Source organism: Budorcas taxicolor, chromosome 17, assembly GCF_023091745.1.
Source record: "Budorcas taxicolor isolate Tak-1 chromosome 17, Takin1.1, whole genome shotgun sequence".
In the NCBI taxonomy this organism is placed as follows: domain Eukaryota; kingdom Metazoa; phylum Chordata; class Mammalia; order Artiodactyla; family Bovidae; genus Budorcas; species Budorcas taxicolor.
This window is the reverse complement of record NC_068926.1, coordinates 8,933,139-8,960,022: the sequence shown is the minus strand read 5'-3', so window position 1 is coordinate 8,960,022 and position 26,884 is coordinate 8,933,139. Positions and strand designations below refer to the sequence as shown.

General features: G+C 38.9%; 1 protein-coding gene across 1 annotated transcript in view; it reads right to left on the bottom strand.

Moving 5' to 3' along the window:
* The window catches only part of IQCM (IQ motif containing M), a 420,783-nt gene that overhangs the window by 222,452 nt on the left and 171,447 nt on the right, over nucleotides 1-26,884 (bottom strand). The window contains 1 exon segment of the mRNA XM_052655057.1: nucleotides 9,310-9,508. Coding sequence (XP_052511017.1) covers nucleotides 9,310-9,508 — 199 coding nt within the window.

The following is a 26,884-nucleotide window of genomic DNA, read 5'->3' as shown; positions in this document are numbered from 1 at the left end:
CTACTTATCTTTATTAATTCCTTTTTTAAGGTTTCTTTTCTCCTTCTTGACTTCTTGAATTAAAAACTGCATTCACCAATTTTCATTGTATTTTTAGGAATCTATTTAAGTTCATGAAATTTCTTCTGAGTCTGCTTTCCTTTGATATGCTTTGCATACTATTACACAAATAAAAACCCTAAAGCATAAAATCTTTAGCTTTCCCAAGGTCCTATAGTTAGTAAATTACAGAATTGGTTCTAAATCCACAACAAGGATACTTCACAGTCCACACTTTTAATTATATACTATATTCCTCTTAATTTACTTGAATTTCATATTTTTCACCCATTCTGTACATTTTTGTTCTAGTTCTTTCCTAGTTTATTTATTATTACACTTATGATCGATTGTTCTTGCTCTTGTCATTTATGTTCTGTTTTGTGTGATTCTTCTAAGGTTGGTTATATTATATTTTTCTTCACTTTTGTTTAGTTTTATGGTTCTTCTCTGACATTTTTAGATACGATGTTTAAGCCTATATTTCTTAATTTGTCAAATTTTTCAATGAAATATTTCTTGATTTACTTGAAAAAAATAAAATAGCATAATTTCACTACTTTCCTTTTCTCCTTCCACCTGAATTCCATCAGAATTGGGCAGATTCTTAATGTTTGCTAGTGTCTTTCAACATTTAATTACATTTTGCAATGTGTAATTTTAATCTCCCTTTTGTTCAATAGAGCTTTGTCACTTCGTTCCTTGTTGTTGCCTTGTTTTGTTTTAAATAATGAATGGGTCACACTTTAGGAGCACTCCCCACCATGTGAATCTTAGTAGAAGGCAGAGCTCCTGTCCTTCGATTTGAAGCCACAAATCAGATGCTCACGACCAAACCTCCACTGTTGCTAGGATGCAGACATGTGACAAAGCCTCATCCATTATCTGCACAAGCCTCAGGTTTTGACTAGAAACTAATAATGCTTTTAAAAGGGAAACAGTGGGAAATCTATTTGTCTGGAAGAGTCACCTTGGCACAATATCCATTTTCCAAGTGTGGCATTTGCGGAGGGAGTACAGGATTCAGCAGTTGCATCAGAATTTGTGCAGGATTTGACTGCAGTCCAGGGAGCTATCTAGGCTAGCCTTCATCATTCCTCTATGTTTCTGAGCTTACTTCTTCAGACCTCTGCCGAAAATTTTACTCAATGCCTTTCCACCTAAATCTGTCAGTAGGTTTCTCTTGCTTAAATAAAGAATCAAGCACTGTTTTAATTGTATTCTTAGAAGATAAACCAAAAGGTCCCTGCTTAGGGTGCTGCTTAGTTGAATGGTGACATTTGCTAAGGGAGAAGGAACGTTTGGGCAGTCACCAAACCCAAGCTGAGTGTTTTTTCCTCCAAATTTAATAAATACTCTTTTGTGGACACAACCTATCTCATGAAGAAACGCTTCTCAAATCTGAGGCATTCAGACGGCTACCTAGGAGGTTTTCATGGTTAAGAAGTTGGTCAGAGAAAATGGCAGTCGTCCATCTGTGTGCTTCTTATTATAGCATGCCTCTCTGACAGCCTTCTGCACAGAAATATGCCTTAGTTACGATGCCATGTCATCTCAGTATGCAAATCTTTCACTATATTCCTAAATTTTTCTGAAGATAGAATTAATCAGAAAAATGTACAAATTGATACAACAGAAATATTTAAATAATAGACAATGCAAATTATTGATTATAATTTTCCAATCCATGTTGACTTAAACTGTAAATGTATCATGCTTATTATACATCAGGATTAATTTTTTTTTTACAAATGAAAGTCTGCTTTGTATTTGATACGATCATGTTTTTTGTTTCTAAGTAATGAATTTATTTCTTGTTTAGTTAATTCCACTACTATATGATTCTTAGTGGTACTCAATTTCTTTGATTACTAGCAAGAGAGGCCTCTTTCCATGTTTACTAACCATTTATATTTATTCTACTGTGAAGCACTAGTTCACATTTTCTACCCATTTTTGCCTAGGCCTTCATTCCTAGAAGCATTGGGAACACTGACCCGACCCTCTTAATCACACCGTGCCTGAACTTTCCTGATCTAACACGTTTCAGTTTTCTTCCTATGTCTCTAGCTATTGTTTCATTGTTTGTGAAATCCTCACCTCTGGCTTCCCCTCTGAGCATTGGTCTTTCTCACTTTTATGTTTATATGCCTCTATCCTTACTTTTGGAGAAGGAAATGGCAACCCACTCCAGTATTCTTGCCCGGAGAATCCCATGGATGGAGGAGCTCGGTGGGCTACAGTCCACGGGTCGCAAAGAGTTGGACACAACTGAGCGACTTCACTTTCACTATCCTTACTTTATATACTCTCTGGACAATGACATAAATTCCAATGGCTCTAGACAGTACCACTAATACTGATTCTCAAATCTATGGATGAAGGCAGAGTACAGGAGGGCATCCTTAGGTGGGGAGCTGAATAAAATTGTACATCCTCTCACCCCTCCTCCATTGTGTTGAAAATAATTTATTCAAAAACATGAACTCTGAATATTCTAGACCTTGGGAATAGATTAATGAACAGAAAAAATTCCTGATAGAAGGGACGATAATCCAGTGAACAAATATGTATTACACGGTAGTAAGTAGTGCAAAGAACAATAGTGTTTTTAATAGAATAGGAATGATCAGAGTAAGTGTTTTTTTTTTTTTTTTAATAGGGTAGTATTGGGCAAGGTTTTTGATAATGTCACAGTGAGCAGAGACATGAATGAAGTAAGAAAGCGATGCAGGCATCTGGAGAAAGAGCTTTCTCAGAGATAAAGTGATAATCATTGCCAGATTGAACCATTTAATGTGTGGGAGAGTTTTGTATTCTTCAAGTGTGTTAGTAGAAAAAGTTTTAGAACTTCTCATGAATCCCAAATGCTTCCCTGTGGCCCAGTCATCTTTCTGAGCTTTAGATTCATATACCCAACTGCTTCCCAGACGTCTCAAGGATGTTGCACAGGCACTTCAAGCTCAGTGTTGAAAAATGGACTCTACCTCCCTTTCTTTCCCTCCACCTCTTCTACTCACTCCTCCTAAGTTCTATATTTCACAGCCATTCGTCATGTTGCTCAAGACAAAAGCCTCAGAACCATTATTGACGCCTCCCACTTCCTCATCTTCAAATCCAATCAATTTCAATACCCTATCTCCTGTCCATTTCTCCAGCCGTGCCCCAAGTCAACGCCATCACACACCATGGATTACTGAATAAGCATACTAGTGGTTCCTTCTCTAATTTTGTCATTCTCTTTACTCAATTCATCGTCCAGAGCCAGTAATTGTTCTAAAATAGCAAATCTCTTCCACATCATTCGCCTCCTCTAAAGTCATCCATTCTGATACACTAAGCATAAACTCCTTAGTGTGGTTTTAAGAACATTGTTCATCTGCTCCTATCTTCATGTCCCTCTATTGCCAATGTCCTCCCAACCAGCCCTCCAAATATTCTGTCTCCCCTAAGGCCACTGATATTTTCTTTCCCTGGGCCTACACTCTCTCAACTTCCCAGTCGGCACAGACAAAACACCCTTCCCAGACAAAACACAATTACTCTTCATCCTCCAGATCTCAGTTTCGTGGGACTACTCCCATACCAGACAGAGGCCTTTGGGTTAAATGGTCCTTCTAAGTTCTCATTAGTAAATACCTGAGACTTCCTCCATTTCTGTCTGGACTATTTGCTCTATGCACCAGGCAAGAAATCAGGTCAAGTAAATAGCAACTATGATCAATTTTTTAAAGTATTCTAGAATATATTAATATAGTTCTCCCTGTTTGTGCATGCGTGCTTGGGCACTCAGTCATGTCCAGCTCTTTGTGACCCTTTGAACTGTAGCCTACCAGGCCCCTTTCTCTGTGAAATTTTTCAGGCAAGGATACTGGAGGGGGTGGCCAATTTTTCCTCCAGGGGATCCTCCCAACCCAGGGATCTCACCCTTGTCTCCTGCATCACCTGCACTGGAGATGGATTCTTTACCACTGTACCACCTAGGAAGCCTGGAAATAAATAATGCTGATAGTTAAATGCAGCAATCTCTGTAGTCTCCTTATGGCTGATATAATAAAATGCGGCATCATTATTTCTAAATAAACCCAATCTGGAGTATTTCACAGAAAAGATAGAAATTGTATAGTCTCTTGAGGTACCTTAAAGTGACATTCTAGCAGATACTGTAAACAGTCATAAGCTCTGAAGTGCCAGCCAAACAATATGACTATGGAAGTTTCCCAGTGGAGGGATTGCCACAGTCCTGACAATTATCCAGTGATACGCTGTGTGGCCTCTAGACCAGAAAGTCTATCAAGAATTCCCCCAACAGCAACCCTGCACACAGGCTCAACCCTGGAACCAGACTATGTATGCATTACCGGCCTGCCATACAAGCATTTCAACAATGAGCAAAACAACATTAACTATATCAACAGAGCAGCCATCCAATATACAAAGTAGCATACCAATGGTGGAATAGAAAAGAAAATCCATGACTGTAACAAGTTTTATAACCAAACTGAAGTCAACAATCTAGTTTATATTTGTTGGGATCCTTCAAAAAGGCTTCTCACTCTTTTCATTTCAAATTTTACTTCCATATAGAAATTAAAATTTTTCTCTGTCAATCTCTCCCTTTCATTATCATCTTGGGCCCATTCCTGCTCTCTAAGTTTTCTAGACCTATTTTGTCCCAAATGTTATGGATGATGGTAAACATTAGGAACTGCTGTAACTGAGTTAAATTATGATATAACTGGGCGTCCCTGGTAGCTCAGCTCGTAGAGAATCCGCCTGCAATGCAGAAGACACTGGTTCTTCCTGATTCCTGGATCAGGAAGATCCCCTGGAGAATGGATAGGTTACCCACTCCAGTGTCCTTGGGCTTCCCTGGTGGCTCAGCTGGTAAAGAATCCGCCTGCAATGTAGGAGATCTGGATTCACTCCCTGGGTTGGGAAGATCCCCTGCAGAAGGGAATGGCAATTCACACCAGTATTCTGGCCTGGAGAATTCCATGGACTGTATAGTCCATGGGGTCACAAAGAGTAGGACATGAATTACATTATCATATGTATAATGCCATGCATATGACATGCTATATTTATTTATACATGCTTATTTATACATCTTATATACATATGAATCTTTATGCCCTGACAAACTTCTATATTTTGTTGTATTAATTAATTCATTCAAAAAGTCATTTGTTGAGTACCTGTCACATGCTAAGCACTGTTCTAGGTATTGAACACAGTAGCAAACATGACAGAAAACAACATAAACAAACATACACAAACAAGTAAATAAACATGAAAAGCAGCAAATAAGTGAATGTAGTTAAAATGAGAGAGACTCTATGTGTCAAAACAATATGTGGTATTATAAAGAAATAGTGTGTACTCCCAAACAGGTCATATAGATTGTAGTGTCCATGACAGACATCTAAACAAAAGGTCAAAATGCAGAGTGACTTGCACAATAATGACCAGAAATGGAGAAATCAGCTCTGCTTGATGGACCAGAGAAGGGGTCTCAGTTCAGTTCACTTCACTTCACTTGGTCCTGTCTGACTCTTTGCAACCCCACGGCCTGCAGTACACCAGGCTTCCCTGTCCATCACCAACTCCCGGAGTCTACTCAGACTCATGTCCAATTAGTCAGTGATGCCATCAACCATCTCATCCTTCTCCTCCCACCTTGAATCATTCCCAGCATTAGGGTCTTTTCCAATGAGTCCAGTGAGTCAGTTTTTTGCATCAGGTGGCCAAAGTATTGGAGTTTCAGCTTCAGCATCAGTCCTTCCAATGAATATTCAGGACTGATCTCCTTTAGGACGGACTGGTTGGATCTCATTGCAATCCAAGTGACTCTCAAGAGTCTTCTCCAACACCACAGTTCAAAAGCATCAATTCTTCGGTGCTCAGCTTTCTTTATAGTCCAGCTCTCACATCCAAACATGACTACTGGAAAAACCATATCTTTGACTAGACAGACCTTTGTTGGCAAAGTAATATCTCTGCTTTTTAATATGCCATCTATCTTGGTCATAGCTTTTCTTCTAGATGTAGACATTTAAGTTCTTAAAGAAAGAATTGGAGTTTATTAGAAAATTAGGGAGGAAGAGTAATCCACTCTGAAAGGTCAGCATTAACACATAAAATAATAGTAATCAAACAGGGAATGAAATTATTTGGACTGTGCTGGGGCACAGGGTATTAACGAAGAAGTGTCATGTGATGAGCCTGGACAACGGGAAAAGGCCAGACCAAGGAGCTCATGTGTACTGTATACTAGAGAATTCATAGTTCATCTGATAAGCAATATGGAGCCATCAAAAGACTATAAGGAATAGAATAAGGTCATCAGAGTGCAATTTCCTCCATTGCACATGACAGATTAGATGGGAGTAAGTCTACAGGCAGGGAGACCAATTAGGAGACTACTGCAGCTCTCCATGCTAGGGGGTGATGAATAGGAGATCTGGCAAGAGCCCCATGAGGAAGAGTAGCGTAAGAAATATTAAAGAAGTGGTGACCAACTGAATATGGAAGTGAGCGAGTTGAAGGAGACTAAGAAAACTCCAAGTGTATAGCTTGGACAATGGGTGTTGGGTGAGTTCACCAAAATAGGTAGTACAGGAAAGGAATAGGTTTGTGGAATAAGAAAATGAGTTCATTTAAGGCTCTGTGGAGTCTGATTTAACTATGGACCTTGCAAACAAGCAATTAAATGCCTCAATCTGGAGCTAGAGAGACCAGTTTGGGATACGGCTTTAGATTAGATTAGGGAGCAATTAGCCATAAAGTAGGTCAATGACATAATATGTAGAATAAGCATGGGCTTTGGGGTCAGACAAAGGTTTGAATTCTAGCCTGGTCACTTACCAGCAGTGCAACTCTTTTCAAATGACTTAATTTCTCTGAGCATGAGTTTCTTTACATATACAATGAATACAGCAGCTATTTCACACAATGAGTGACAGATTAGCTATACGGAATGTTTTATTTCAAAGTTTTACATGCTTTTTCCTATATAATCATCAGAACTACAAATGTATGTTATATGTATATATTTGCTCAAACTCCGGTAGATAATGAAGGACAGAGAGCTGTTGTGCTACAGTCCATGGGGTCACAAAGAGTCAGACACAACTTAGCAACTGAACAATAAAATGTACATATTAATGAATGTATAAATATACATACAGAGACAGGCAAATGGATTATGTTCTAACAGCATCTCAATGTTCTCAGAGAAATGTATTCAGGATATATAGTACAAGGCCATTTGAGAGAGCTCCTCACAGAAAATCAAGCAATTCAGGTGGTCACTCCTGACCTATTCTTTCATTTCTAGTTGGTTTTCTAAATTTCATTATTGGTAGACATCAGGTGAGAATAAGTTTGGAGTTCTCTCAAAGGTTCACTAAAATCCATCCATTCAGATTCTCCTGCATTTGCCCAACCAAAATAGGTCCTTATGATTTATTTTGAATGTCAGGACTGCTGTTTATAAAAGTTGCTAGGTGGATATGTGTAGTTTCTTTTTAAGGTAAAGGTTTATGCTCTGCAAGAGTACCCAGGAGTAAGAGAAGTGGAAAGTTGCTTTAAACAGAGAATTAGAATATAGCATGGGAGAAACAAAACCAATGCATAGATAGGTGCTCTGAGCCTTAGGGTAAAAGTAGTCCCAGGACTGTTGGGTTAAGGATAAGCCAGGCATTTGTTCACAGTCTCCAGCTTGACACAATCAGCAACTGTCACAAGAGAAGATTATTCATGACAATTTTTTAAGCCAAAGAACTTTATTTTGGAAAAATCATAGGTATATTGACCAGGTCACTATTCAAGTCTGTTAATTGAATGTAAACGTACACTGATGAATGCATGGATAAAGAAGATATGGTTTATACATAATGTATGTGCTCAGACACTCAATCATGTCGGACTCTCTGTGACCCCATGGACTATAGCCTGCCAGGCTCCTCTGTCCATGGGGTTTCTCTAGGCAAGGCTACTGAAGTGGGTTGCCATTTATTCCTCCAGGGGATCTTCCCGACCCAGGGATTGAACCCATGTCTCCTGCCTCTCCTGCACTGGCAGGCAGATACTTTACCACTGAGCCATGTGGGAAGCCCCATACATATAATATTTTATATTATATATATATAAAGCATATATAATATATATTTATGCTTATATATTATATACTATAATTATATAATCATATATTCTTATGATTATATATTTTATATATATTATACATAATCATATATATAATTACATGATTGTATATATAATTATATATATTCTGTTCATATAATATATGCTATATTATATATATTAAGCATATATAATATATATAATCACACATTAGTGGAAAAAACATGAAATCTTGCCTTTTCTGACAACCTAGTTGATATCAGGATGGAACTAGGGGATATTTTTTCCTTTTCTTCTGACCTAGAGGATATTATGCTAAGCGAAATAAGTCAGACAGAGAAAGACAAATACTACATGATTTCACTAATGAACAAATAGAACAGAAAAAAAGTCATATATACAAACAGGTTTTTGCCAGAGGAGAGGGAATCCAAGGGAGAAGAGAAACAGATAACAGAGATTAAGAGCTATAAACTTACAGTTGTATATGAGTCATGGGTATGAAATGTACAGTATGGGGAATATGCTCAATAATTATATGATACCTTTGTATGGTGACAAATGATAAGTACACTTGTTGTGGTGATCAGTTTGAAACATATAGAAGAATCAAATCCTCTGTTGTATAACAGAAATTAACATAGTGTTATGTTAATAGGCCAATTACACCTCAAAAACAAATAAAAAGGCAAATAAACAACTCATAGTAAAAGACATCAGATTTGTGGTTACCAGAGGCAGGAAGCAGGGGAAGGGGAAATCAGCTGAAGGCAGGGAAAGGTACAAACTTCCAGTTATAAGACAAATGAGTACTAGGGATATAATGTATGACATGATAAATATAACCAACACTGCTATATGTTATATATGAAAGCTGTTAAGAGAGGAGAACCTAAGAGCTCTCATCATGAGGAAATTTTTTTTTCTATTTCTTAATTTTGTATCTACAGGAGATGATGACTGTTCATTAAACTCATCATGATAAATCATTTTATGATACATGTAAGTTGAATCATTATTCTGTATACTTTAAACTAGTACAGTGCTACATGTCAGCTACATCTCAGTAAAACTGGGAGAACAAAGAATTCTTAAACACATTATAATATTCAATATATGCTTTACCTTGGCCATTATTCTTTGGAATCTTTTGCGTTCGAGCCACCCTCTGACAAGTGCCTGCACGATGGTGACCATTTTAACTATGTTTTTGGTTATTGCAAATTTTTTTCTTCCCCGGAACACTTGGAAGATCTCTATGTGTGGTCCAATTCTTTTAACTTTATTGTCAGTTTTATCACTTTTACTAAGAATGGATTTGGGGCTAAAAATAAAATATAAAATTTCTTACTATAGTTAATAAGAAAAACAATCTTCTAAAAAGTCTTAAATCCAATTTCATAATGAATATAATGAAATAGGAAATATACTGTAATTAGCACATAGAATTCATGTGTTTGTATATATATATATCATGTGAACATTCCAATAGGGTTCTCCAAAGAAAGTTGAATACGTAAAAATCAATATAACATGCGTGAATTGACCTTCTGAAGAAATGAAACCTAAAAGAAAGTAAATCTGTCAAAGTTTATCCACAAGTATTCAAAAGAGAGATACAGTATCTAAGGAACAAAATATTTTCATATGACAAGGCACATTAGTAAAAATAACTTTCCTGTCCCAGAAGCTATTTTAAACTAAAGACTGCTGCAAAATTATTCAGCACTGATTCTCTGCTTACCAAACTCCTCTGAAAAGTAATTTTATTTTCCAAATGCTTCCAGTTGAGAGGCAGGGTATGTATTGATAGAACCATGGTCTACAGGATCACAGAAGTGAGTGATCCTACTGGAAAACACGACAAGCCCTGCAAACTGATATGGACGGCCCTTGCATCTGTGGTGACCGCGTGAGAAGACTTTCTGCATGAACAGCCTGTGACCTTGGCAATCTTCTGTCTGCTTTTTTTCCCTCGTATATCTTTTGTATTTTTAACATGGTAGTCAGGTTTTTCAAAGCCTTCCAAAGTTCAAAGTGTAGTTTCCTTGCAATTTTTAGCACACAAACATCTTTTTCTCCTCTTAATTGCTTTTGCTTCTGCATCTTTCACAGCTGGAGTTCCAGTGAGATAGCCAGGGCGTTTCACACACCAGACCTGAACCTTGCCCTACAAAGTGCACTGTGTATAGACTTCTAAATCCCAGACTCAACTTTCTTGATTTCCGGAGTGAATATCATTGACTGTTTCTACAATTTTCTTCTCCAGATCTGTTTTGATATTTGCATTAAGCTGGCTCTTATAGACTCCTGTTCTAGTCTGCACATCATCATTATTTTTCTTCCCCTGGTGACTAAAATGTTGGAAGTCTGATTTTGATTATTGACTCCAGCCATCTAGTCTCTGTCGGGTGGTAGATAGTACATAACAGGGGATCTTTTTTCCATTTGTTTCTTCTGTTAGTTTGTCTTGAAACTTGTGGTATCTTCTGATATGCCTTGTATTATCAGTATACCTAAAATTAAGTTTCCCCTGTGGCTCAGTGGTAAAGAATCTACCTGTAATGTAGGAGATGCATTCCTGGGTCAGAAAGATCCCCTGGAGAAGGAAATAGCAACCCACTCCACTATTTTTGCCTGGAGAACCCCATGGACAGAGGAGCCTGGCAGGCTATAGTCCATGGGGTCAAAAAGAATCAGACACAACTTAGCAATTAAACAACTACAACAAAACCTAAAATCATTTGCAATACTTTTGTATAACAAGTATTCTTTGGAGATCCTTTTTGACTCTTGGACCTTCCTACACCCAAGTAGCCACTACTGACCAGTAAGATTTTCTCAAGCACAGAAAACTGTCCTCTGGATTTACTTTTGATCTAAAGCTAAAGACACAGAACTGAGGCTAGCACTTCTCTCTGTTTGTGTATACAAATACACATTGTCCTGTCTTTGCAAAAAAAAGGAAGTTAGCCTGGTATGATGTTCATATAACAGTAGTTCTTTTGTATCTTTGGTCAGTTCTTTCATTATCTCTCTTGAGAAAACTTCTGTAGACTGAGTCAAAAATATAACATGTTGTGCTGGAGAGAAATATTTAAATAGACAAAGCTACCAGAAAAGGCATAGAAAATAAAGCAAAGTTTTCTTTTTGGTTGTTTAAATTAAGACTGATTTTGAATAGCTCATAAAAGAGGGAGCTCTGCCTTCTAAGAGTATTTTTGCTCTGTTATATCAATTTTTATGAACAGGCCTCCATGTATGAGATAAACTGGGAATGCAAATAAAATAGAAATGGTTACTTCTGACTTGTTCAGAGTTTTAAGACCTACTGTGAAATCAAAAGGATTTTGAGCTCATGACTTGTTTTCCTTTTTCTCAGAAGAAATAAGAGAAGTCTTCTAGAAACACATACATGAGCCAACTTTATGGTCAAACTTATACGTTCTAACAGTAATGTGTAAATAAATCTTAAAGGGACATATACACCTGACCATAAGGTGATGTGTGATGTGTATTGTTAAAGTACCAGCAGTGGTCGCTGGCTATCTGCTATTCTCCTAAGTTGCCTTGAATGGCACAGAATTCTTTGTCACATACTGAAAACTGTCTATGGTGTGGAAATGTTAGGGGAAGCACAGTGATTGAAACCATCCACCCTGGCCAAGCACCATAGTAACCATTTGTATGAGTTGTTTTATGACAGGAGGTCCTGGTAAGGAACACAGAACTAATAAGCCTCCACCAACTGGAAGAGTTCAGGAAAAGTCAAAAGGAGACACCACATTTCTGACCACTTCCCAGAATCCTTCTCTCTGGCATCTATCTTGGCTGAACAAGGTGTGCACCACCAGGAAGGACTCTAAGTCAGAATGATTGGCTAAAGACAATCCGGAAACTAATCCCATCACCATAATACCCAAAACTAGCCAAGTGGCAGAGCTGTTCTCCCGGGTTCCCTTACCCTCCTGCTCTCCGCCCAGGTGCCCTTTCCCAGTGAAATCTCTTGCTTTGTCAGCACATGTGTCTCCTCAGACAATTCATTTCCGAGTGTTAGACAAGAATCCAGTTTCGGGCCCTGGAAGGGGTCCCCCTTCCTGCAACAGAAGGGGCTTTGGGAGAGGGAGGGGTAGAATTGAAGTTAGTTATTTTGGTTAAAGGCTATAGTTAGCATGACTCATTAGAATGAGTGAATAAAAGCTATAGTTAACATGAGTGATTAGAATGACATTAATTAAAAGAAAAAGGAAATGCAAAAATGTTTGCAAAATGATGGATATGTTTTGTCTGCTTTTTAATCAATTGAAAAAGAAAAGGATTTATCTTAGGCCTTAGTCATATGGACTTTGATCAACAACACATCTCTAAACAATTGGAATGTTAAAAGAAATGGAAATTTGAAGCTGAAGAGTAACTTATAGAAGACCTAATGGAAAGTGAATTATATTTACAAATAATGGGTTTGAAAAGAAGCTATGAAACACACCAAATTTTGATAATCAGTTCAGTTCAGTTCAGTTCACTCAGTCATGTCCGACTCTTTGTGACCCTGTGAATCGCAGCACGCCAGGCCTCCCTGTTCATCACCATCTCCCAGAGTTCACTCAGACTCACATCCGTCGAGTCCATGATGCCATCCAGCCATCTCATCCTCTGTCGTCCCCTTCTCCTCCTGCCCCCAATCCCTCCCAGCATCAGAGTCTTTTCCAGTGAGTCAACTCTTCGCATGAGGTGGCCAAAGTACTGGAGTTTCAGCTTTAGCATCATTCCTTCCAAAGAAATCCCAGGCCTGATCTTCTTTAGAATGAACTGCTTGGATCTCCTTGCAGTCCAAGGGACTCTCAAGAGTCTTCTCCAACACCACAGTTCAAAAGCATCAATTCTTCGGCGCTCAGCCTTCTTCACAGTCCAACTCTCACATCCACACATGACCACAGGAAAAACCATAGCCTTGACTAGGCGGACCTTAGTCGGCAAAGTAATGTCTCTGCTTTTGAATATACTATCTAGGTTGGTCATAACTTTTCTTCCAAGGAGTAAGCGTCTTTTAATTTCATGGCTGCAATCACCATCTGCAGTGATTTTGGAGCCCCCAAAAATAAAGTCTGACACTGTTTCCACTGTTTCCCCATCTATTTCCCATGAAGTGATGGGATCAGATGCCATGATCTTCGTTTTCTGAATGTTGAGCTTTAAGCCAACTTTTCACTCTCCTCTTTCACTTTCATCAAGAGGCTTTTTAGCTCCTCTTCACTTTCTGCCATAAGGGTGGTGTCATCTGCATATCTGAGGTTATTGAGATTTCTCCCAACAATCTTGATCCCAGCTTGTGTTTCTTCCAGTCCAGCGTTTCTCATGATGTACTCTGCATAGAAGTTAAATAAGCAGGGTGACAATATACAGCCTTGACATACTCCTTTTCCTATTTGGAACCAGTCTGTTGTTCCATGTCCAGTTCTAACTCTTGCTTCCTGACCTGCATACAGATTTCTCAAGAGGCAGGTCAGGTGGTCTGGTATTACAATCTCTTTCAGAATTTTCCACAGTTTATTGTGATTCACACAGTCAAAGGCTTTGGCATAGTCAATAAAACAGAAGTAGATGTTTTTCTGGAACTCTCTTGCTTTTTCCATGATCCAGTAGATTTTGGCAATTTGATCTCTGGTTCCTCTGCCTTTTCTAAAGCCAGCTTGAACATCAGGAAGTTCACGGTTCACGTATGGCTGAAGCCTGGCTTGGAGAATTTTGAGCATTACTTTACTAGCTTGTGAGATGAGTGCAATTGTTAGGTCAATTTGGATAAGTTTAATCCTCAAATAGAGAAATGCTTGTGAATCCTTGACTATGAAATGTTGCATGGGTGGTACAAACAAAGAAGTAAAATCAAAATTTTCTTTCTGCTACACTGAAAAAACTGATTTTTGAATAACAGTCTGCTCCTAATAGGAGAGGGGGAAAATCATTCAGGGCCTTTATTACAGTTTTCCTAGGAAGCAAAAATTCCTTACATCACACAAAAATATTTCTTATAAATACTTATACATTTTTTTCTCTTCTTTGTGATCTACTTCTTACAAAATCTGGTATTCCTAATATTTAATGTGATTTGTGACAATGTTACTTTTTTTTTACTCTAAGGTCACCTATGACTTTTGTTGATACTTTGCAGCCTCTCAAAATTCTTTGCAATTCAAATTTAAATCCTATATTTAGAAACAAAAGCCTGCTGGTTCAAAACTCAAAATTCTTAAAAATCCAACTGTTTTAAATATGGCCTGAATAACCATAATTTTTGGCCATTTAGAGCCTGCCTGCTTTGCATTTCCTATAAAACTATAACCAACATTTATTAGCCAAAGATAAGACAAATTTTGAGGCTATGAAAGACTTCAAGCCACTGCTGCCCATCAGAGTTCACTGACCCAGAGACTCCCCTTCTTGCTGTGAGTGAAATCACCTAGACATGTAAGCTCCCCCTCCTCCACTCCCACAGGAGGTCCCTCAATCTCTTCCCCTTCTGAATGGTGACTCTACATCATGGTCTCTAGGTCTTCTGCTGTGAGGGCCTTCCTCTCTCACAGCTGTCCATGTGAGCCAAAGAAAGTGTGTTATGCGCCATTGTCTCCCACGACCATATCTTTTCCTTGATTATTCTCATGATCCTTGAGCTCATTATAATGTCCACAGTTTTTCTTGACTCAGCACTACTATATTGAAAGTTGTCTGATGTATGCAAGTCCACACAACAAAGAGATACCAAAGAAAAATCTCCTTAAGTTAAATATATAACAGCTAAAATATTGTTAATATAAATATGTTAGGAGCACACTTTGTGGTAAGCTGATTGCATTGATGGCTAATTATGCCCCTATCTTTGCAATGTGATTTTACAGCCCCACCCATCAGGTGGGGAATCAAGCTACCCACCCAAGAATCTAGGTTAGCCCTATGAATTGCTTTGACCGAAAGAAATCAATGGAAGTCATGCTATGCCAGTTCTTAGCATGTGCCTCTAGAGGCCTTACACAGTTCCGTTCTCTTAGAACTCGTCATGTACATGAGAACAAGCCAACAAGCCTCTAAAGAATGAGAGACCACAGGAGAACCGACAAGAGGGACTCATTTGAGTGATCCCTGATGCTATCAGCTGAGTACGGACCAGATCATCGGAACTGCCTCATGAGAAATAACAGTTGCTGTTTTCAATTACTACATTCTGTGATGTTATTGTAGCAATGAATCACTGATGCACAAAGTCATGTTTATACACACAGGGTAATACAGTAACTGTCGAATTGATTTTTTTTTTAATATTTTATTTCAGAGGTAAATTATCTCTGTCAAGTAGTGACACTCATGACAAAGATTTTATGGGATGACTTAAAAAAAAAAACTTGAGGGTTGCCAGTGTAAATAGCATGTTCTTATTTTAAGATGTATGTGTGTGTGTTTGCTAGGGATATAAAATAGAAGTGGTCTTGTTCAGGCTTCAGAGACAAAGGAGCAGATCAAGCCGCTTACCTTGCTTCTGTGCCACCTAGACACTGCCCAGACTACCACTGTGCATGTCAGCCACAAGTTCCCTGAGTGTTGGAAGAGAAACACAATAGATAGATAGGAAGCAGATCTTGGAATCTGTTAAGTCCCTAGAGGAGGTTTGGCCAACCACTTCCTGGATTTAGCAACATTCCAAGATCTGCAAAACAAAGAAAGAAAGTGAAGTCGCTCAGTCCTGTCTGACTCTTTGCGACCCCAGGGACTGTGGCCCACCAGGCTCCTCTGTCCATGGGATTCTCCAGGCAAGAATACTGGAGTGGGTTGCCATTTCCTTGTCCAGGGAATCTTCTGGACCCAGGGATCGAACCCAGGTCTCCCGCATTGCAGGCAGACGCTTTAACCTCTGAGCCATAATAGCAGAGCTGCTGGTTTTTTGTTTTTTTGTTTTTGCTCCTAAACTAATAATTGGTTTGTGGCCTGGGGATTATAAGTGGGGCCAAGAAACAGCAGTCCAAAGACTCACCCACAGAGCTGACACTGCCTGGGACCTTCTCCCAACTGGAGCTCCGGACTGCTGTCACGCAGAACTTCCCAGCGCTAAGTCTATTGCTGCTGCTGCTGCTGCTAAGTCGCTTCAGTCGTGTCCGACTCTGTGCGACCCCATAGATGGCAGCCTACCAGGCTCCGCCATCCCTTGGATTCTCCAGGCAAGAACACTGGAGTGGGTTGCCATTTCCTCCTCCAATGCGTGAAAGTGAAAAGTGAAAGGGAAGTTGCTCAGTCGTGTCTGACTCGTAGAGACCCCATGGACTGCAGCCTACCAGGCTCCTCCCTCCATGGGATTTTCCAGGCAAGAGAACTGGAGTGGGGTGCCATTGCCTTCTCCGGCACTAAGTCTGGACGTCTGCAAATCCAATATGGTGATGTATATACTACTGCTCTCCTCTGCTGTTTCTATTTCTTGTTTCCTTTTAAGGTTAGTATAATGAAAGTAGACTAGATAGTTCTCTAATAAATATTTGTATTGTTTATTTGAATATAATGAGTGGCTTATTTTGTTAACAAACCCTTTGAACCTGAGGAGAAAGTGACAACTTTAGACAAAACTTCATGCTAAGTCACTTCAGTCTCTTTGTGACCTCATGGACTATAGTCAGCCAGGCTCCTCTGTCCATGGGATTCTTCAGGCAAGTATACTAGGGTGGGTTTCTGGGCCCTCCTGCAAGGGATCTTCCCAACCCAGGGATCAAACCCATGTCTCTTACATCTCCTGCATTGGTGGGTGGGTTCTTTACCACTAGGGCCACCTTTAATGAAGGTCGTTTGGCCGCGTCCCCTCTTTGTGACTCCATGAACTATACAGTCCATGGAATTCTCTAGGCCAGAATACTGGAGTGGGTAGCCGTTCCCTTCTTCCCAACCCAGGGATCGAACTCAGGTCTCCTGCACTGCAGGCGGATTCTTTACCAGCTGAGCCACAAGGGAAGCCTAAGAATATTGCACTGGGTAGCTTATCCTTTCTCCAGCGGACCTTCCTGACCCTGGAATTGAACCTGCATTATAGGCAGACTCTTTACCAACTGAGCTATCAATGAAGTAGCCTCCTGGGAAGCCCTGTTTCAAGGTGGTCAGTGACTAAATCCTTATGCAATGAATATGTATGTCTTCAATAGAGGATTCCACTTCTCTCCACTCTGATTTTTCTGTTTATTACATCAAATACACACTAGACATATATTATTCCACTCAGACATAACTTCAACAGGTGGCTTCGACCTTTCTCTCACACTTGCCCAAAGTCCCTAATACAACTTATTCGGGACTTATGTCCCCTGAAAGAAACATCAAAAGAAAGACAGCCTTCCAAAGAATATATTTTCTTAACAATTTATAGTAGAAGGAGAAGACTTAGAGTACAGGCTTCCCAATTTATGATCTGTGTCATATGTATGATACTACAGCGTTCCTCAATGTTTGTTTTGGGGGGGGCACTAGGGACTGGTTTTATGGAAGACAACTTTTCCACAGACCAAGATAGGGGATGGTTAGGATAATTCAAACAAATTACTCTCATTGTGCACTTTAGTTCCATTATTATTATATCAGCTCCACCTCAGATCATCAGGCATTAGATCCCAGATGTTGGGAACCCCAGTATAAAACCAAGAGAGGACAAAATTATGTCATGGCTTCAGAAAGGTTGTCATTGGCAATCTCCAATCCTCAATGGTTTGGATAATTTGGGTGACTGACTTCAGGGTTTTTTTTTTTTCTTTCTTTGTTTCAGGGGTACTAAAAGGCAGTCATACCACATAAACTGACTCTACTACATAAATGTTCAACTTCATGAAAATTACAAGCATCAGTAGTAAGCAGATGAGATGGGGAAATACATTATGACTGTCAGATAGATGGAGGCTCAGTAACCACCTCTGAATTAGAGAATCAGTAGGAACTATCCCTTGTTTACTTCTTCAAATGTAATTTTTAAATTTATTAGCCTTCATAAGGTCTTAAAACAGTTCTGATATGGATAGAATTATCACTTTATAGATTTTACAGTTCTCATACGGAAAGAATTATCATTCTACAGATTCTTAGTCACTAAAGAGTATCTGTAAAACTCTTAGACCAAAAGATACACAGTTATTCCAGTTATAAAATAAGTTCTACAGAAGTAATGTCCAGCACAGTTAGTAAATATAGTTAATAATATCATACTGTATATTTGAAAGTTGCTAAGACAGTAGATCTTAAAAGTACTCATCACAGGGAAAAAATGGTGACTATATGAGATGATGGATGTTAACTAGACTTTCTATGGTCATTTTGCTATATATTCAAATATCGAATCATTATGTTGTACACCTGAAACTATAATGTGTCAGTACATGTCAACTATATCTCAATTTTGAAAATTCTGTTAGAAAGTATTTATAAACATAAACATAAGTCATTAGAAACTAGGTATGAAACTAGTTACCACCATAGAAGAGATTACACTCTTTGCCCCCAAGCCACCTCTTTTGAAAGTCACCCTATAAAGGTTGAGAAAGACCAGAGCTGAATAGCTGAACTGAAATCTTTCACTTGAGGTTTGACAAATCTATGATCAAGGTGTCAGATCAAAGAGTTTTCAGTGAGAGAAGAAATTAAGCAAGATTACATGTGAGAAAAGATACAATAAGTTAATTAGTAAGTTAATCATGTCTGAATATTAAGACACTGAGCTTGGCAAACATTTGAACAGGGAATTTCCTTTCAACCGCTAATGCTTATACGATAATATATATTAAACACTAAATCAGTTTTAGAGTTTGGTTCAGATATTGCTACTAATTAGTTTTGGCTGATATTGAAGTATTTTGTATGCTCCATTTATAAAAGCACTCTTCGCCCATCTGTTCATAGGTTGAAAGTGATTAAAGGATACTTACTTTGGCTGCTGTAAAAGTCAAATACTTTTTAAGCTGCAAATATGTGACAAAACCAGTTCAGGTTGCCAAGTTCAGAAATACATCAAAAAAGATTTGCAATGCCTCCCTGCCCCCAATTCCTCTTCCAACCTGCATTATCAAAAAGTAAATATCACCACTTTCCTGATTAGACTAGCATGCCTGCTTTGTCCAAATGCTTTGCAATTTAGTTATAATTTACACAATTTGCTCTGATTTGGATCCTCTGCTACCAAGCTGTGTTGAGGGCTTTCGTTTCCTGTACATGCAGCCTTGAAGCAGAAGCATGTGATGCTTTCATGCTTTGCATGCTGGATCTGAAAGCAATTTGGCTAACAAGTGAAACAAGTTTGTGGCCTACTTTAATACCCTATATGAGGTCTGTTCAGTTTAAAAACAATGCATTATATTCAGCATGGGTGATAGAGATTTTTAAGAACAGGAAGGTAATACGTTTCCACAAATGATATTGTCTCAGTATTATTTAGTACTCCACTGGCAAATCTTCCCAAGGGGTTAGGACTTCATGCTAGCAAAACCTGCTCAATTCAAACATCAGAACAGAATTCCTGGCACTTTTAAAAAAGATGCAATCCTTCTGAAGTGGAAGATAACATCACTTTAATTGAGGCAAAAATTTTAAATAATTTAAATATCTGAATGAGATGTGTTTCCTTCTGAGCTCTCCACACTCTTGTGTTCTGATCATGCCTCACAATGCTAGCCTGCCCTGACACAAAAAAATGAAGAGCCTTCCCTTTTGGATGTTGTTCAGTCACTAAGTCATGTCCAGCTCTTCACAACCCCATGGACTGCAGCACGTCAGGCTTCCCCATTCTTCACTATTTCCTGGAGTTTGCTCAAACTCATGTCCATTGAGTCAGTGATGCCATCTCATCCTCTGTCGCCCCCTTCTCCTGCCTTCAATCTTTCCCAGCATCAGGGTCTTTTCCAATGAGTCAGTTCTTCACATCAGGTGGCCAAAGTACTGGAGCTTCAGCTGCAGTATCAGTCATTCCAATGAATATTCAGGGTTGATATCCTTTAGGATTGGCTGGTTTGATCTCCTTGCAGTCCAAGGGACTCTCGAGAGTCTACTCCAGCACTACAGTTCAAAAGAATCAATTTTTCAGTACTCAGCCTTCTTTATGGTCCAACTCTCACATCCATACTAGTCCCTTTGACGAGATAGACATTTGTCAGTAAAGGGATGCCTCTGCTTTTTAATATGCTGTCTAGGTTGGTCATAGCTTTTCTTCCAAAGAGCAAGTGTCTTTTAATTTCATGGCTGCAGTCACCATCTGCAGTGATTTTGGAGCCAAACAGTCACTGTTTCCATTGTTTCCCCATCTATTTGCCATGAAGTTTATGGGACCAGATGCCATGATCTTAGTTCTTTAAATGTTGACTTTAAGCCACAGCAACCTCTAACTAGATCATATTAAAGGGTGGAGGCTGATAGTCTATTTAGAGGCTCTGAGGATACTTGTCTTCAACAGTTTATTACATAAAGTGCTCTAACCAGCACCTATCCAGAAATGCAAATGACACAGTGGCCTCGGAGGGTTTCTTCTGCCTACACCTGACTTTCCTAGGAAGACATTCTCCCAGTCTATCAGGCCATATCTCTGGAAAGATGAATTTTATTTTTGCTGTTGCTGCTTGGTTTCAATTTTCCAACAGCTCTTCCTCAAAAAAAGAAAATTTTAAATCCCAAATTCAGTTCAAAAAATGAAATTATTCTTTCCTGCATGTATTTACTTTTTGGAGAAGCACTATTTCTTATGAATTAAACCAAAATTATCATTTCACATCACACACAGCCAAAAGGAAAAACTGGATTTGTTCAAATTTAATTGATTCTGCCTATATGGGCAAGATAATCATGACACACTCCCAGGGAATTCTCTCTGATACAAGCATTAAAACACCATTTTAATGTACATACATGTTTTTATCCGTAGGGCACTTAAAAAAATTACCCTGGAAGATGTCATAATGACTAGGGTGTTTATGCCAAAGGTGTAATGGGAGCTGATTTTTCTGTGACAGAATGACCAGAGTTGTCCATTTATCATGAGCTTATCTATGCAACAGGGGACATAATGAGTTGTCTGGTCCTTCTCCCAAAATATTCATTTATTCCTCTTGAGGTAGCCCTTTGCTCTCAATCCAAACTTTAGTCAGTTATGGAGGAGAGCTGAATCTATCCACTGCCATCTGTCTCTCTCATCTTTGATCAGAAAGAACAATGAAGATCAGTGCCTGTCCACAGATTTGTCCATAGAATCGAGTTTTAGGTAATGAAATAAATCCGCACAACAATTCAGGTGATTTTTAAAAACAACTTACAATATTATACTGAACCTGTTATTGCCAAACACCTATGTCTTTCAGAGACTGTCATTTCCAGGAACTGGGGAGACCCTCGAGCAAGCACACTCGGTGGATCAGAAAGCAGGTCAGCTTTTACTAGAAAATCAGGAAATGTGGACAGAGCAATCTGGAGAGGGATGGGGCTTGTAATCCCTCTCCCCAGGCTTCTACTTCCCTATTCTCCCTCTGGATGAGTTCTTCCATGGAAAAAGTAATTGAAACTCTGAATTTCCTGTGAAATGAGACATCCATTCGTCCTCATTTCCCTTTTTTGAGTCAGATTACTGTGATTTAGAGATGAGAACTTATGTGATCCCTCTCTCATTGTTCCTCTTGCCGTTTCTCAGGTGTTTTCTTTCTGACTCCACACAGGAACTGTTACCAATAAAGTCTGCTTCTTTCCCTGACAGGTTGTTAATGGCATCAACAAGGTGAAATTAGTTTTTATAACAGTAGACGGAAAAAGTATTCATTGACCAAGGAACGGAGAAGCAGGAGATCTTGCTCTAAAAGCACCTTCTCCCATAGACAAGGACAAGCTTTTCATAGGAAAGGGGGCTAAAGGGACAGAATGGGGCAGAGGTCATGGTCACTTAGGTTCATGGAAATGGGTGGTGATTTCCTGGATCAGGGTCAGTGCCTCTTTTCTGCCCTTTTATGGTCCTTTAGAGTTTGTGTCAGCAGCAGATGGAACCAAAATGGTGACCTTGGGCAAGGATTATAGCATTAAAATGAAAGTGAAAGTGAAGTCGCTTAGTCCTGTCTGACTCTTTGAAGTCCCATGGACTGTAGTCTACCAGGCTTCTCTGTCCATGGGATTTTCCAGGCAAGAGTACTGGAGTGGGTTGCCATTTCTTTCTCCAGGGGATCTTCCTGACCCAGGGATTGAACCCAGGTCTCCTGCATTGTAGGCAGACGCTTTACCCTCTGAGCCACCAGGGAAGCCCTATAGTATTAAAAGGAGATGATAAAGAGTTGCAGAGCAGCGGTACTCAGCTGTTTTGGCACCAGGGACCGATCTCATGGAAGATAATTTTCCCATGGACCAGGGGGCTGGGGGAGTGGAGTGGTGGTTTGGGGATGATTCTCATAAGGAGCATGAAACCTAGATTCCTCACAAGCACAGTTCCAAACCATTTTACTCCTGAGAATCTAATGCTGCCATTGATTGGACAGGAAGGGGAGCACAGGCAGCAATGCAAGCAACGGGGAGCAGCTGTAAATACAGATGACACTCTGCCCACTGCTCATCTCCTGGTGCGTAGCATGGTCCTTAACAGGCCATGGACTGCTAGTGGTCCATGGCTCAGGGGTAGGAGACTCCTGTTATAGCAAGATCTCCATTCCAATTTTGAAGTTCAGACAGCTTATACCACTTTCTTGTTAAACTTCTTGTTCATGTCATGTAAAAACAGCTAGAAAATACAGTCAGTTTGGTTTTCTGCAAGTTTTCTTAGAAATGAGTTGGGGGTGGCTGTTTTCTCGCTTCCTTGATGAAAGCAGGTGTTCTTATGTTGTTTAATATCAGACTGTGTCAGTTATCAATGGGATAGTATGTGAAGAACTGAAGAAAGCCGTAGTGGGGCCAAGAGCCAGAATGTGTACAAAATGAATGTCATGCCATTCTGAATTCACTTCCTTTATTTTAATTTAATTTTATGATTATTTTTGTTTTCACTAGATTGCTATACCATGGAATGATTTATAACGTTTCTGAATTTCAGGAGGGTAAATGTCAAGCTTTTCATAAAATCTTTGCAAATAAGGTAGGGAAATACAGGCTGACTGGCTGATCTTGAGTGGTCCACTGAATAGTGTCATTACTAGCTGAGATGGTGAATATACGACAGACACGGGAAAGGGAATACACGATAATTTCAGCTTTGAGAGATGGTTATTATGGGATAATCCAGGGAAGATATTCAGGAAGGAGTAGAAAGTCTGAGATAGGAATTATAAATGCCTGTAAGGGAAAAAAAATTATAAAAGGCAGAGAAAAGATCCAAAATTTTAACTCATGAATTGAACATATATATATTCATTTACTCATTCACTCATTCAGTGTAAGTTGCTCTTTTAACACTGGGGATACACTAATAAATAAAATAGAACATTCCCTTTCCTCATTAAGTTTATGTTTTAGTAGGAGAGACAGATAGTAGTCACAGTAAATAAGTTAATAATAGAGTCTGTTAGAAAGCAATGTATGCTATCATAAAAAATAAAGCAGGGTAAGGTGATTGGGAAGTGCTCTAGAAGGAGCAGCAGCAGCAGCAGGGGTAGAAATGGCAATGTTAGTGTATGTTTTGCAAATAAGATCATCTATAAATGTATGGACACCAAGTGGGTAAAAAGTGGGTGGGATGAGTTGGGAGACTGGGATTGACATGTATATACTGTTGATACTAAGTATAAAATAAACAACTAAAGAGAACCTACTATATATCTCAGGGCATGCTACTCAGTGCTGTGAGGTGACCCAAATGAGAAAGAAATCCAAAAGTGAGGGGATATATGTATACAGGTATGTGTGGCTGATCACTCTGCTATACAACAGAAACTATCACAACACCATAAAGCGTGAACTAATCATCTCAGGCAAAGGTAACATGGAGCTAAATCCAGTGATGAGATGTGACAGCTGTACTTGTAAAGCTCTGTAGCTGGTTAATGTATACAACTGTACAAATAATTCCTCAGACTCATGAGGATGGTTAGTACATTTCCTGCAGCATCGTAGGTACCACATAACAATTCTCTGGGTCCTCACACCTCTACACTCTGAATTCCTTGAGAGAGATTACTTTTCCTTGTGTGCCTGGCAATATATAATAGATGAAGGGAAGGAAAAGAAAGGAGGGATGACAAAAGAACAGAATGGGGACCTATCAGAATCTAAGAAAGTTTGAGGGTTTGCTTGTTTGGGTTTTTATTTTTCAGAGTTGAAGTCAGTGTGACTATTTTCCTTAAGAAATGGAATCACCAAGCTGACAAATGACAGGCTTCATGAATTGAGCTAGGCTACTACAGTTTGGTTCCACTGAACACTGTATTCATAAAATTACATTTGAAATGCTGTATTCTGCCCCAAGCATCACATTTCAAGAGGGATGCTTTTCAGGATGGTAAGCACCCATGCCTTTCCTCTGTTTTTATCTCATCTCCCTTTACGGAATTGCACTTCCCCTTCTCCAATCATGTGACTCCTCTATGGTTTGCCTGCTCATGCCATCCAAGCTGGAAGGTCAGCCAGAATATTTCTACGTGAAGTGTGAATGTGTCTGTGTCTGTGTGTGTGTAATAAGAGCTTTTTCTTTTTGGTAAGACCAGGAAGTAACTCAGTTACAAACAGCTGGAAGCCAGTCATTTTCCTTACCACATGGGGAACAACTCTGTAGTAAGAGACTGTAATTGTTCCAAAGAGGGACAAGCAGAGATGTAAAATGAATGAAAGGAGAGCACATCCTAAGACATTACTTGAGTCTATTGAATCCACTGAGTCTGAGATGCTGAACAGATTCCCCACCATACTCTACACTCTTGGAATTTCCACTTACGTGAGCAAACAGCTAAATACCATTTTGCTTAAGCTAATTTGAATTAGTATCCTAATAAAGATACAGATAGATAAAGAGAGAGAATCTAAAAAGAGAAAATTGGTAACTAGAGTGGTTTCAAAAAGACTGACTCAGGAGCAGTGGTTACCATTTCAAGGAAGATAGGCGCTGAGCCGCACAAAGAGAACTGTCAAGATCAGAGCACTACTTAGAATGAAATGGGATTCCACTTGAACAGAGTCATTACTAGTCCCTGGATTCTTCAGCAAGAGGCTATGTAAAAGACTCGCCCTTTGGACAGTTTCCATAGGAAATCTCTACGGTTTCTTAAACTCTGATATTCTATAATTTCCCAAAGACAAAACACACTAAAGGAACCATCACTGGAGAAATATCATCCACTATAAATTTATTTTCAAAAAACTCTTAGCCTCTACTGACCCAGAAAAAAGTTGTTCACAGAAGATACTATGAACAAGCTAATATTACATTGAGGGCATGTGTGCTAAGTCGCATCAGTTGTGTCCAACTCTTTGAGACCCTATGGACCGTTGCCCTCCAGGCTCCTTTGTCCATGGGATTCTCCAGTCAAGAATACTGGAGTGGGTTGCCATGCCCTCCTCCAGGGGATCTTCCTGACCCAGGGATCAAACCCTGTGTCTCTTAAGTCTCCTGCATTAGAAGGTAGGTTCTTCACCACCAGTGCCACTATTAGTAGATAACAAATCTCAGAAGAGATCACAGGAAAGTCATTAGGTGGTAAATTGTAAAAGTGTTTTGAGATAAAATGGGTGGACTTGACCCATTTCAGGAAAAATGATGATGGACAAGTGTAGTAATTTTAGAGACATAAAGGAAAAATTTTAATGGCTAAATTTCCAGACTTTGAAATGTGAATTTCATACTTAGATATGCCAGGAAATGTACAGCATTCTATAATATCAAAAAAGAGGAAATTTAGAATTCTTAGCACAATTTTGTCTTTTAGTAACACATTGGTGAGTCATATCCAGCAACTTCTACCCTTTTAGTTCAAGCATGCTACAAAATAGAAAGGGAAAGCATACAATTATTCCTCATCTACATATTTACACGAACTATCTGGATTCTTGGGATCCTAATGAATGGAAAAAAAAGAGAAACAAGATTTATAAAATGGTACACTTCATTGATGGCATATACAAAAAATAATGTTTACATCATCCAGAATTAATAGTAAAAAGGTGGAAGGCTGATTACCACCTTTTGAACTTCTTACAACTTGAACATTATGAGTCAACAACAGAATGTTTTTCCTCTATGAATTTAAAACTCATCAATTGTTCTATTCGATGCTTAGAAATCAGTCAGTCATTTTCAAAAGCAATTATGTACTTCAGAAATTCACCAAAAGGAAAATTCATCGCTAAAGTCAGATGAAGAGCTCACTGCAGAAAGACATCAAAAGAGAATAAATGTTTTGTTTATGGAATACCATAGTATATCTAAATGAAGGTGATACTATTTGCAATACAGCCAGAGTAGCCAAGGAAATTCAAGTGGACCTCAAGAAAGATATATGAAGAATACCTTTCGCACAGAAAATAAAAGTACAATGTCACTGTAATACTATAATAGATTACAATCCTGGTTCACAATTTTTGCTGAGATATTGAAACCAGTTCTATTTGCCAACTGTAGAGGGTTCCCCCAAAGCTTGTGGCTATGGGTAGAAGAATTCCATCATGTTTTTCTTTTCTATAACTAAGAAGAGGGGGAAAAATCAATTCATATTTATTGTAGCCTGGCAATGATAATATATGTATGATGTAATTT